General features: G+C 36.8%; 1 protein-coding gene across 11 annotated transcripts in view; it reads right to left on the bottom strand.

Annotated features, from left to right (window-relative positions):
- The window catches only part of raw (NDT-like domain-containing protein raw), a 312,695-nt gene that overhangs the window by 33,542 nt on the left and 264,887 nt on the right, over positions 1 to 14,266 (bottom strand). For 9 of the 11 annotated variants that reach the window (XM_022075349.2, XM_087340757.1, XM_022075350.2 and 6 more), the window contains 4 exons: positions 10,867 to 10,976; positions 7,169 to 7,283; positions 3,373 to 3,452; positions 2,322 to 2,434 (listed from right to left, as the gene is read on the bottom strand). In XM_022075349.2, coding sequence (XP_021931041.1) covers positions 2,322 to 2,434; positions 3,373 to 3,452; positions 7,169 to 7,283; positions 10,867 to 10,976 — 418 coding nt within the window. Of the gene's footprint in view, positions 1 to 2,321; positions 2,435 to 3,372; positions 3,453 to 7,168; positions 7,284 to 10,866; positions 10,977 to 12,358; positions 12,501 to 12,547; positions 12,746 to 14,266 lie in introns of those variants that run through there. The other 2 variants (XM_022075357.2, XM_022075351.2) reach the window with 2 other exon arrangements.

Here is a 14,266-nt window from a genome sequence, read left to right as displayed (position 1 = left end):
ATCAAATATGTAAATTATATTTTGATTCTAATAAAGTGCAATTCCAATAAGTGAAGATCATTAGAATATAACATATCTTATTCAGTAATATACATACAGGCAACTCTCGGTTTACAAACATTCGCTATAACGAACGTCACAATTCATTCAGAAATTTCTTAAAGTCACCAATAGATAGAGTTCCTCATAAAACGAAATACCAAACGTATAGTGAACATAACCGTAAGATTTAAATAAATAAACCTTTAACAAATGTATTGATTACAACAATTATCAGAAAATTATTATATGGTAATTATACTGAACTGTTCTTGGTTAATAAAACTAAGCTATCCAGTAAAAAAACCTTGGTTTACATGCCATGCCGTGTAGAATGTTTTCTCGTGGGAAAGAAATCAGTGATTCCCCCTATTATAATACAAAAGAATCATCACTTGCTTTGCTTTGCTTTGGTTATCTCAGATGGTCAAGTTTAGTTCTGCATTCGGTGACTTAAAAATATATTTTTAAAAATTTAAGCGATCATGGGTCCAAAGCGAAATAGTAGTGCTGGTGCTGATGGTGATAGTAATAAAAGACGCAGTATTAGTTTAGAAACTAAGCTAGACATCATAAAAAGGACAGAAAGAGGTGAGAAGCAGACGGACATAGCTCGTCATTATGGTGTGAACCGATCGAGTATCGTAAAAGCTCAGGAATGCAAGGTACACATAACGAATAAAAACATATAACAAACAACGTCTTGGAACGGAACTCGTTCGTAAATCGAGAGTTGCCTGTATTCAAAATAAACTGATACTACATTACATAATGTAACATTAAAATTATAATTTAAAAAAAACATTCACTAATTTGAATAAGATGGCTGTCTTCTGGGTTGTTGCGCCATGTAGTCTGGTAGAAGTTTACCGACGTTTCAGAAGTCCTTGCTGCCTCCATCATCAGCCTTGATGACAATCCAGAAGGCAGCCATCTCATTGAAATAAGTGACTTTTTAAATTATACTTTTAATGTTACATCAGCTGCTCAGAACTAGTGTCATTTTTTTATTGTTCATTCCAGTTACAAGAGTAATCTTCAAACACAGAAAAAAACTATGAAAATTTATACGGAAAAATTGGACATTAATCAATGAAGACCAACAGCAACACGAAGTGAAGAAGTGACTGAAAACACCAGAAAGATTTTGATTTTTTGCGTGTTGCGTATAATGTGCAGTAGTGGAAAAAACCTACAGCAAATTAATTTTACCATTCTTAAACTTATTAAGATGTTCTTCTAGAAAACAACGACATCCTAACCTACTGTGCAGACACAACAACGCAGGTTTTGGCAATCGACAGCTGTTCAACTATTTCTCTAGAAATCTACTGGACAGGCACATGTCTACTCTATGTGGCATGAGGTCCCCGACCCTATATTTCTAAAAGAAAATTGTTCCGGCAGAAGGGTTGAGAGACCATATCAAGGCTTTCAGTGTGATTACCCCATACAATTCTTATGTAAGTGGAGAGTGCGACCTCTCTCAATGTTTGCCTAAAATGCAAACCAGCCTTTATTGTAGGGAACGCCGATTCTTATAACCAGAAGTTTGATTCCCATAAATATAATAATATACTGTATTTTTATAATCTAAACCCATTCCTAGAAATGTGATTCTTTCAGTGGCTGGTTCTATTAACTGGCAAACACATAAGTGGTATTTACTGAAAATTTAATTTTGCTTCATTCTAAATTCTGAAAACATAATGCATTCTTATTCAAGGGTGTACACTATGCACACATCATATGTAAATAAAAATGACATCTGAGTGAGGCATGAAGAAAAAATAGTTTTAACACATTTTCATTTTCCATCCTATGCAAGCATTATGCCTAGCAATTTTTAACAAACATTTGTAATTTGGCATATGATAACAATTCAGTGTGAATTTCATATTACGGTTAACGACACCACCACTTCGAACAGGAGAATAGTTGTCTGAATTATGTGAAAAGGAAACAAAGACACAAACAAGAAGGCAATTATAGTGAAATCCTGCAACAGAGTTCAATTGTTACAAAAAATTGCAGTTTGCCAAAGTCAAGAAAGAAGCTAGAAGCAAACAAAACAATAAAAGCTTATTTCATATATATCAATTCAAAATTAAAATGGGTATTCAACTGTAATTACATGTACATCATTGGACCCTTTATTCATAAAATTCTATTTTGCTATTCCTTACCTTTCTACCATAGAAATGAATAAAATATACAAAATTTCTAAAGCAAACAAAATCATGCATAATCTCCAGGATAATATTGAACAGAACTGTACTTACTGGATTATAATATGTGATGCCTAAGTTCTTGAGCACGGGGATAGCCACATCCTGGCGCCATGTTGTAGGATTGCAAGATCCACCCAAGAAAACCTCATATTTTGGTATGCCCTCTGAAACAGATGGTCAGTCAATCTTTTCTCAAGACAGAATATTCGATGTTACTAACTGAAAATACTTAACTTCAGTAATTCCTTTATAAATTCTGAAAGATCAACATCTGAGTGGAGAAATTTGTAAAACAGCTTCATCATCTGGATGTCATCATGGCTACTATAAATTTCTCAGTTGTCCACAACAGCCTTTCAGTCACTTCTTTAAACACTGCCTATTTCGCATGGGCTAATATGGCAGTATAAGGTTTCAAAGTGTGGTCAATAGGCTAGTAAAAACTGAAATTGATTCACTTTATAAAGACTCCAGTGCATTGAGTGTGCTGTGGTAAGTTACGAACTAGCTCAGAAAGCCAAATTAGTCAGGGTGAGCCAACTGCATTACCCCCTTGGTCACTGGATCAAACGCTGAAGGATCTTTATGATTATTTTTCATTCAGACATGGTCAAGCAACTTTAACAAGAAATGTTGACTTGGACAACAACCAGTCATAACAGATGTTTACACCTGACATGCTACAAGTGTACGGATGCAACATATCGATAGGATATCTACTGTGTCAGAGCTGGCAGCCACATTTATATACAAGTTACCACTAAAATTTTGTGTGTCCGGCTATATTATCAAAATTTACTGTACATCATATTACATTTCTATGTGCCTTGAAAGCTGTAAAGTTAGTGTGAATACACTCTGTACACTACAATACTGACCAAATTCTGCTTACATTGCTAGATGACGAAATATTTTATTTTTGCAAGTGCTGCCACCATTAGGCAACTTTTAGAAGTACTTATATATCAAATTATGGTATGAATAGCACGGAGTAAAGAAGGGGTTAAGAGATAAATATAAATCATATTCTGCATGGAATTATAACTGGCCCCTTCTACTATCACAGCTTAATAATACAAACAAGCTCTGAAAAGATAAGTACTTGACATCTTCCTGTTTCTTCTCTTCTTCTCCTCCCCATCTCTCTCAAGCAATCGGGACAGCTGCACTTGTCGAGGAATTCTAAAATGACAAAATTAAGAAAAAAAGCATTAGCTGTGCATTTAAAATGCAAACAATATGGCACAAACTGAAAATCAACACGTAATGGGAGGTCACATCTGTCCATCTGTCGATAAATTTCATTACTAAAGGCACTCAACAGATTTTGTTGGAAATTCTTTTTTAGACACTGCAGTAAAAATTTATGGTATACTGTCATCATCACTGAAATATAACTCTTATTTTACATGAAATTCTAATTGAACATACAATTTTCTTTGAAACAATTCAATGTCTTTTAACCAGTGTGTAACATGACATATAGATCCCATGAACATACTGAACTGTTTTTTAAAATGCTTTTAGATGGTGTACATGTATGGCTTTCACTGACAAAAATACAATAAAATCAATACCACAGGTTCAAGAATAATTTCAAAGCAGTTTATAATGACTTCCACTTGATGAGTAAGCATACACGATTAAGCACCATGCAAAACCGTTTTATTGCTTTAGTCACTTCATCAACATAACTTAATTTCTAGAACCATAAATTCAAGATAAATTAGACTGTATTACTAACAGTACTTTTGAGCCAATACTACCATAACCAGCTCAACAAATATTATAACTGTCAGGTCCTGAGGTTCAACACTGGTTTTGATTACCTGCTAAAGATAAAGTCAAAATTAGATTGTTTAATTACTACATTCATTAGCACCATACATATATGTAATTATTATGTTGTTGGCAAGGGTCACCAGGCAGAAAGAGAACAGAATCTGGTTATTCTCAGACTTGGGGACTACAAGACATTCTTATCAGTCACGTGAAAAGTAACTCAGAAGTTAAAAACTTCTTGTAACCCAGTACTCTCACAGACCATTCCAATAGTTCACCGCAAAGACGTTGGACCAGCATTAATTAAATTTATGCAAGAGAAAGCCTAACTGACACAGCAACGTGATACGTGAAGTGACGTTCACATACTGGGTCCACTTCTTTCTAACTTTAGATTTAAATTAGCCCATCCATTCAGGAACAAAGTTGGGGAAAGCAACCAGTTCCTACAGGCGTCATGTATTATTTCAATGAGCTCCCTTGATAAATCCGTAGAAAAAGAGGTTGAGATTAACAGCAGCCGAAGGCCAAGTCCAAAAAATATGCTCACAAAATAACTCTTACAGTAACAGATTTGTTTTGACTGCAGTATGTGGGACGTAGCCTCATCATGTTGAAACCAAAAACCCCTCTCACCTGTCAACATTGTCTGACGCCAGACACATTTTCTGTTGTAAACACCTCCTGGGTCCCAAATATTGTTATCAGTTGGTGTATTACTGTCGTATTCAATATTTTCTTGAAAGAATATGCACTCACTAAGGAGTAATGTTCAAGACCAAACACATTTTGCACAACTGGTATGAGCAGTAGTCTAGCAACAACGGCAACCTTGACTCCAGTACAATGGGAGGTGGAGAGAATCAATTACAAACAGGCAAACCTGCTTCCGATTTCATTTTTGAACTGTAGTCCATGATTGTTGTTGAGCTGCATTTTAAATTGTACATTCTGTACAAGCATAGAGAATGTCATTTGTCTCAAGATGAGAAGGTCTAAAATGATTCTTAACTGGTTGATTTACCATGTTAGGACTCTACAAAATAAAAGTTCTTCAAAAGTGAGTAATTAATTCAGAGACCACATCAAAAAAAGTTTAATAAAACATGGCAAACATTCATCTTCTGTTATAGCAAAGGTTGTAAGAAAGATAAGTTTACCACTTAATATTTACATTAACAGAAAAGTCACAATTAAATTACTCTATTTACATTGCAGTTTCAATACACAATCACTACATAAAACTACATGGCATTAAAACATCAGTGAACCCCTGAGGTTAAGCAGAACACAAATTACACCAAGCAGCAGTTGAATAAATATTTAATTTGCACCCAAGTTGCAGCAGTTTATTTTAAAAGTTCTGTAACATTTCTTGAGTGTTTATAGTAAAACGTTGTTCTGTTCTAACAACAAAACATACATGCACTCCTACAAGAATCAGCCAAATTGGTGCTCTACATAGATACCCACTGAAAACCAGTGGTAACTATATACACCATTTTTATATGATTCTCAGATTAAGCAGCAATTATTTCCTTAAACAGCATTGTTACATAATTAACATTTGAAACAGGTATGTTTTCTTTGAGGTAAGAACGGAATTTTTAAATGCTGAGTAGGTGAACTAAGGCTTCATAAGGTTAAGGGAATAGTTGACAGAAGCACATGAACACTGTGGGTCCGCAGTGGCCGCACAGTCTGAGGTGTGGGCCTTGTGCCGCTTGGTCACTGGGACCGTGGGTTCGAATCCCACTCAAGGCATGGATGTTTGTCTGCGTTTTTCTGTGTTGTGCTGTCCTGTGTATAGGTAGAGGCCTTGTGACGGGCCGATCCCTCGTCCAAGGCGTCCTACCGAATGTCTATAGATCAAGACAACGAAAAGTTGGGACCCGCAGTGCTCAAGCACTTGAAGAACTGGTCGTTCCTAGTATCCAGTACATGAACACTGATAATTCAGGTCATAACCAGTTTAGTAATTCCATGTTCTTTTCTTATTTTGTTATTTCTCTTTCACCACATCACATTCTGTTTTGATCTTTATCCCTACAAACTATCTATTTCCAGGATTTCTTCCAATTATTGTAGCTTTTTATCTGATACGCAATAATTCATATTTAATTTTTGGTTGCTTACCCACTGGTGCTATATTCTCTTGATGGCAGCTAGTATCATTTACTAAGCACTCTTTTCATGAACCTGCATATGGAGATAAGAACCAGCCTCCTAAACATCATATTCATAATGACAATGGACAGTGGCCAAGGAATCAATTTTATCGATTAATCAAATCATCAACTCACTTTGAAATTACCTGTTCACCATTCACTAAACTAAACCTAGGACGTACGAAATGAAAGATACAGTCATGATTTACGAGTGGAGGCATAAACTTACAATCATAGAGTGCTACTCCTGTACGGATGACTCAAATTCAGTCTTTCAGCTAGAAGACTTGATCATCTGAACACACTCACTCATATGAAGTGGTTACCTAACACATATACCATAATGTAAAATGACAGTCATTTAATTAAGACTTCAGTTCAACATCATCATCTATGGTGCTTTGGCCCATTTTCAGAACATGACCTCCCCACTTAGGAGGACTCTTGGTCTTTTGAAGCGCACATCGGTGAGTAATGAGTGACCAGCCCACTGAGTCTGCACAATTTCTACTCAGTCCTGATTTGACTGCCAGAGTCATCTAGCAATAAATCAGGAGACTTGGGTGAGAAATGGTTGCTGAATTTTGCTTACGAAACATCTCGTATCATGTTCCTAAGGTTCCTTTACATGCCATAAATCTACGATATGGGGCCAAAAGATTTACTTCCCCTCTGAAGGAAGTTGTGCTACGGATTTTTATCACCCTTAAAAATCCATCGACCTCAGCCGGGATTGAATCCGCGAACCTGGGGTCCAGTGGCGAGCATGCTACCCACTAGTCCACCAAGGGAAACAAGACTTCAGTTACATTATTTATATGAACTGAATCACCCATTCACTAGCCATCCAAATTACAGTACCAAACCATTGTTACAGGTCATTAGAACTAAAATATAACTTATATTTAATATTAATAATAATATTTATCATCATAATATTTTGCTTACCCTCGTTCATAACACCTCTTCAGCTCTGTTGCAAAGATGCAGAACTCTCCAAATGTGAGGTAAGACGCTGAGTTTCGGTTTGCACATTCCTTCGCACACTGCAGCATTTCATATACTGCAAAAGAAAGGTTTATTAAAAACATAAAAATATGGATTTACATAATCACATCAGCTTCTCAATCTGCAAAGTAATATTTTTCTAGTATCTAGCCACACATTTATGTATGCTTATGTCTTGAAAATGTATTTCAGTGGATAAAATAAAAGACCTATCAATCAATTCACATTCAAAATCATGTTTCCATTCAATAAGCCTAGTTGCAGAAAAATACATTGGGGAAAACACACAAAACAAAATATACACAATAAGGACAGCTGCCTAATTTTAAAAGCAATGGTGTCCTGAAGGACATTTATTTCCAGCTCATAATTCCTTTGCCACAACTGTTATTAGCCTTGAAGCAAAAGGAGAGCAATGTTAAAAAAAATCTCACATCGTACAGACTTGGACATACTTCTGCATTTTGTTACCAGGAAGGCTCAGATGAATCTATTGATAAAATAATCACTGCATCACATCTTTGTTACACAGCCGATATTTTAATGTTGCTTGCAGTGGCTCATATTTCTGTTCTATTACCAGGCTGAATTTCTGCAAAGGTGAACAGCTTTAACAATAATAAACTGACAAGAAATAATGTTATGCAAGTGACTAATGATGAAACAGCCTATGACCTCGTTTAATATTGGTCCAATTACTCTATCTGCACTCAAACTGCTCCATATGTCACTTTCAGTTAAGTACCTCGGTGATCCCAAGAGCTATGCTGGTGGTAGCATAGCTACTGGTATGGCCTCCCTAGCCAGATTGGTCGAGGGGGAGTGGTCAGACTAAGACAGGTACCCTGGTCCTCCAGGTTGGGGGTTGGTCGCAAGGCTAACAACCTTGCCCCATAAAAAGGAAGATGTTTCTAAACCTCAATCAAAGCCTCGGACAGATGGACCTAACAGAGGACCGAATGGAAGAGGAGAATTGAGGAGGCCATGGAACGAATACGGACTGGAAAGCCATAGAAGAAGAAGTGGAACATCACATACTAGTTTTGGACTGCTGAAACTCCAGTACCTGCTGTTTCTTTCATGCACCTAAACCAACTCGTATCAGAGAATTACATCAAGTAATGGTCAATTTCAATATCACAAACAAATTTAGGAATCCGGTTACGAAAATTAATTATGTCAGTGGGTTCACAAGATTGCAATTCATGCACTACTGCCATCTTAAACAGTTTCAGTTTTAGGAAGTTTGTGGTAACTAATGCTGATGATTTTAAAACCTTGATCTGAGCAAGGTGTCTGAAGGATGTTTGAGGAATGTCTAGCAGCAATTTCATCCGGTCCCTAATCAATGAATACTCGGTGTTTTAATATGGGTTCTCTGTTCAGAAACAATCCTGTCATAATTTACTTACAATTCTATTCACAGTTCTTCTACATGAAACTGTAACATCCTGAAGTGCATGCTCATACAGTATATTCTACTTAATTTTCGTGTCAAAACACTTTTCATATAGCTACTGTACACATGGGATTCCAATACTGAAAATAACATTAGAGTGAATGAACAGCTATTTATTGCTTGGGTCAATTTCAGTGGCAGCAGTTAAAGCAATGTGGAACTAAAATTAGGAATTGGTCAGCCCACGACACAAATTCGGTTCTCAGTAGCTGTTCCGAGATTTGCAGGGGTGCTCAGAAAAGAATTTCAATGTGAAACTGATATGAAACAAGTATAGACAAATATATGTTCCACTAACTTCAATAGACCATTTCACTAGTATTATTTTGAAGAGTTCAAAAAAATATAAATATGTATAAACAAAAACTTCAACCTAGATACTTGGCAGTTTGCCAAATCAAAGATAAATGCATGGGGAATGACTTACAGAAAATTGCCTCAAAACCTGATGCATCACTTTCAGTTGAAAAAACAGTGTAACTTTTCTGGGGGAGGGGGGAGCACAATATTTGGCAAACAAAATTAACTTGAAAAAAAAAGAAGAAAAAAGAAATACAAACATGTTACAGTAATTCATATTCAAACATAAAACATAATAAATATTAGCAATGTAGCAACTTGGTACAAGAGACTGGTAATTACATGACAGATATCACAATATTTTCAATGTTTGGAAAAAATATTACAACTGCTACATGACATCTTCTTCTTCTTCTATGGCTCTCTGGTCCGTATTCGGTCCATTGCCTCTTCAATTCTTCTCTTCCATTCGGTCCTCTGTTACTTCCGTCTGTCCGAGGCTTTGATTGAGGTTTCAAAACATCTTCCTTATTATGGTGTAAGGTTGTTAGCCTTGCGACCAACCCCCAACCTGGAGGACCAGGGTACCTGTCTTAGTCTGACCTCTCCCCCTCGACCAATCTGTCTAGGGAGGCCCTACCAGTAGCTACATGACATCAGGCAAACTGAAATTCTTACCACTGTGATCCAAGTACATGAGTGTATTTCAGCAGAGGATGAAATACCTGGAGAAAATAGTCATCTCTCGGGCCAGTTATTAATAAATTCTGTCAGAAATTACCAACGCTGAAGGGAAAACATTACATTCTGAGATCCACAAACTTATTAATATTTGGAAAGTGAAGAAATGTTGCAGCAATAAAAGGTTTTTTTATTGTACTTGTTCATAAGTAATACTGCATAGTAATTACTGATGATCATGGTTAGAAACTTCAGACAAAAATATTTCACAGCATTCTTCTCTTAACAAAGAAATGGACTTTAGAAGAAAAAAACCCATTGGCGAGCGAGCTACAGAGGACCAGATTTGTTACACAGCAGCCCTGAGCATGAGAGCAGAGATTGCTCTTGAAATGGTGGTAGATAAGGTTTATTCACCATTCAGCCACATGACGTGGCTTGTAACCTGAGTCCTTGATAAAGAAAACGCATACATTCTTGGACAAGAGACAGACATGATGCTTTTGTATGATTTTGAATGGGGCTGGCACAATCATAAACAGGCACCATTAATAAAACGGTGATACTGGTCAGTGATAGATAATTGTGCACAATGATTCTGAATCAATTTGCAGCATGCCTAATAAGATATGGACGCACTTGTATATACATAGTTTCTTCTGCATTTACTTCTTGACCAGAATATATTTTGTGTGTTTTTTAAAGATAATTATGTTTGCACCCAATAAATTAACTTCACAAACACAGATCAGAAGCTGCTATGTCAAATTCATTTTAAATTCTTCATGACCTTCCCATTTCATCTGCCGGTTCTGTGCCATCCTTGTCCCACTTTCCCTCCTATACGCCCACAGAATGTAAATAATGTTTTGCTAATTCTCTTGAAACTGCATTCTTCGAATCTGACCTACACAGACTCCTAACATTCCATGTTAGGAGTCTATGTAGGTTCAGTGCCTATATCATTCCACAAAGTACGTCCATGTCTGAGGCCTTGTGTAACATTTTGTAACGCAGTCGGCGGTTTGCTACGGTGAAGAACTGTTAGACCCAAGCCCAACCCCTCAAAGATGGAGGAACCACCCTTATCAGCTGTCAATGTCTCTATGTAATACAAATTACAGTGTTATGAATTTTATCCATCCATGCATGGCAACATTTAATTTTGTTAGTTTGTCAGATTCACCGAATTAACTACCTTGTGATTTTGATGGGTAGAGTTGCATGTCATTGAAGAGCTGCTGGACTTTCTCAGATGGTATATAGCTGGTCGTTCCGACGCGGCCATACCACACCGAGTACACTTCCCTGAAACACATTAAAAAAAATAATATTAGCCTTTAGAAGTGAATATAATACAACCTGCTCCTAAAGTACTCAAACTGATGATGGTAGAAATAAATGGTGGGTGAATGCTTAATGGTACAAGAATTAACAGTTCCTCACTAAAAAAATAATCCATGAAAACAACAAAATGATGACAATTCCCACCAGCATTCTTCTAAAACATGGGCATCTGTAAGGACAGAACTAGGGGAACTGATGCTAATCCACATTTTGATGAATGAACTGTAGGTTGCTTCAGACCAAAATAAATAACCAATGGCTTTACAAAAAAATGCCCTAAAGAAAAATATTAATCACTTTTTGCAACCACTTCCTATGCTTTACTTGCACAGCTTAATCTCAGTATCTATGATTTAGCAAAATGGTGTTCAGGGCCACAGCATTTTCTTTTTATAATATGCATTATAATTATTTTTTTGTAGTTTGACCGCCATCTAAATTATAAAACAATAAAACTACAACATTTCCAAAACTGTGATCAGCATCGATATACCAGAAGATGAAAGCAGATTCCGGGTTAAAAACATTGCAGTTTTATTATTTTATAATTTAGATGATGAACAAGTCCAAAAGAACTGTATTTATAATACACTGCCAGAAACCTTCAGACTTCACCATATTCAAGGATGGAGATGGCTGTCCGCTGCATCGTACCAATGTGTAGTGTACTTGTTTCCTCCATCATCATCACCATTCTGATGATGAGGGCAGCAAGTACCTCAGAAATGTCAGTAAACTTCCACCAGACTACACGGTGCTAGAATACAGCAATCTCCATCCATCTTTAAACTGTCTTGTTCTAATTTCACACACTCAGTTTTCTTGGTTATGTCTGGAACGATCACATCTCTTCACTAGAAATCTTATTATATTAGTCAAGTCTTTGATCAACATAATTGTGAGGATGAGTTATTATATTTACCAGACAACATGTCATTCAAAAGAAAGGAACCAACTTGAGTTCCTGATTAGGGCCAGTTATCCTTCCTCAAATCCTCCCGAGTAAATAGAGTATTATATCACACTTGGCCACAAACAACTTCACTGTTCACTATACCAACACCTCACAGAAGAAACTGGCAGCATAATCAATGGATTGACAATCATTACGCATGTTGAAGTTTTCACTTTATGACGACTTGGAATGCACAGATGTTAAATTTTTATCTTTTTCTTTTCCAACAGATTCATTACATGTACACATAATTTTGTCAGGATACCTACCTAACCTTTTCTGAAACGAACTATACTCATAAACGTATGATAACTTTTGGTTAAGTCGTCAGGACAATTTTAAAACTGACCTTCTTCAATGATATATTTGAACATAAGGGTATACTTACACAACACCAGTTCTTGAACTCATAGCTGGCTACGCACATAATTATACCCATTTTTAAGCGGTGGAACAATTACCAAGGCATATACTATTTAGAAGTAGGGTTGATCCATACCGCAATCCGTAATCATGACGTTTTAATATGTCATCTTTAGCCATCCAGATAATAGGCTGCTTAAAATTTGGACATTACCTTACGAATGAAAATCGGGTCGGCAACTAATTCACTAGACCTTCGTCGTTGTTCTTTCAAAGGGTGTCTTCATGTATTCTGAACGTAGACTGTCACTTCCTCTTTTAAATATGAATATCGAATCGACACGATGACAGTGAACAAAAGGCAATATTCGGGTCACGAAGCACCAATATACCTGCGTGAACGTCTCCAACAAAAATGTCGGTCGTGAATACACAACAAAAAGCAAACTAACCTAATAACACTAATACCTCATGGACTGCCAGAATCGATTCAAGCAATCTGGCAACAAGTAAGCGCGTTCTATTAGCAAAGTTCTGATCAAGATTTGCTCTAAGGCGGCATGATATTAACAAACAAAGCGATTCCACGAAACAGAGTCCTTGTCAAGCTCGTACGCTCAGACAGTTACCCGCATTTTATGAAACGTGAAGAGTTCATTGGTGTTCACAAGAGCAGGCCAACGGCCCCTGTTCTGTGCCAGACGAATTCAATCCACACCCTCCAACCCTGTTTCATAAAGATCCATTATTAGGTGTTCTTTACGCTTTAGCGCTGGCGAAGAAAACTTACGGAACCGTTCATATATCCAGCTTCCTGTCTGATGCGTCTTTCAGCCGAAGAGGCCGTGCTGTCATCTATCAGTGGCCTTACAAACCACAGTTTCGGTCATATAACGGGAACGGATAGGTTTTCACGAAATTTAGCGTGGACATATTAGGTATTTGCATTTATTTAACGATGCCTTTTCAGTAGCGCAGACTATATAGCGTCGAATGAAAGGACGATAGTGAACTGGAAAGGATGTGGAAGGAAGCAGCCTAGTCCACAATAGTAGTTTCTAATTTCCTACAATTGTTAGCGCCAACGTGACGAATGCGGATGAATAATGCTGTGAGCTTGGGTGACGACCCCATTACCCATAATCGTCTGCTTTCTGGCTGAAAATTTGTATGCATCTCTCACCTTCCATGCTACATCACCATCCCTCTCATCCTCCTTCATTTGATCATCCTAATAATATTTGGTTCATAGTACAAGATATGGGTCTACTCATAATGCAATTTTCTCATAGTCTACTGTCTTAGGTCTAAATATTTTTCAAAGGACAACGTTTGTTAATATGTAAACAATGTTATTATTCTGGATATATCCATCGCCTTAGTTATCTTATTTTGGGGAAAAACAAACAGATGCATAAAATCCACAATAATTGTCAAGTTTATTCAGCAAAATCGTCAGAAGCCTTTGGATTTAATCCTCAATCTGTGCCATTCCCTTAATTTGACAGAAGAAATTGCATAACCATACAAAGCAACAGGTAAAATGGTGGTTTTCTGTATATTTTGTGTATTTTCATGTCTACATTTTTAGACAGCATGCAGGAAGATAAGCAAACTGAACTGCATGGTAATAAGCATTTTCCAAATTCAGTCTGCTCTGAACCATCTTCTTCGTGAAGGCAATTTTGATTTGCTGCCATTGTTCCCAAATGTTTGAACTTCTCCCTAGTTAATTTCTAGATCAAGTTCTTCACTAGCAACTTGCAGTTTTTCTGTATTTTTTATATTGTTTGCCCCCCCTCCCCCCCAACGAAAAACAAATTAACACCATCAGCATAGACCAGAAGCTGATTTGTCCCATTCAATTCCAATACTTCTTTGTTTTCTAGGACCTTCCCGGTGGAGTATTCTAAAGCAAAGTTAAAAAGCAATG

The sequence above is a fragment of the Zootermopsis nevadensis genome, unplaced genomic scaffold (genome assembly GCF_977971745.1).
Source record: "Zootermopsis nevadensis isolate Lab colony 2312 unplaced genomic scaffold, Znev_1.0 Znev_ptg000061l, whole genome shotgun sequence".
NCBI classification, from domain to species: Eukaryota; Metazoa; Arthropoda; class Insecta; order Blattodea; family Termopsidae; genus Zootermopsis; species Zootermopsis nevadensis.
This window is presented reverse-complemented; position numbering and strand designations above follow the sequence as displayed.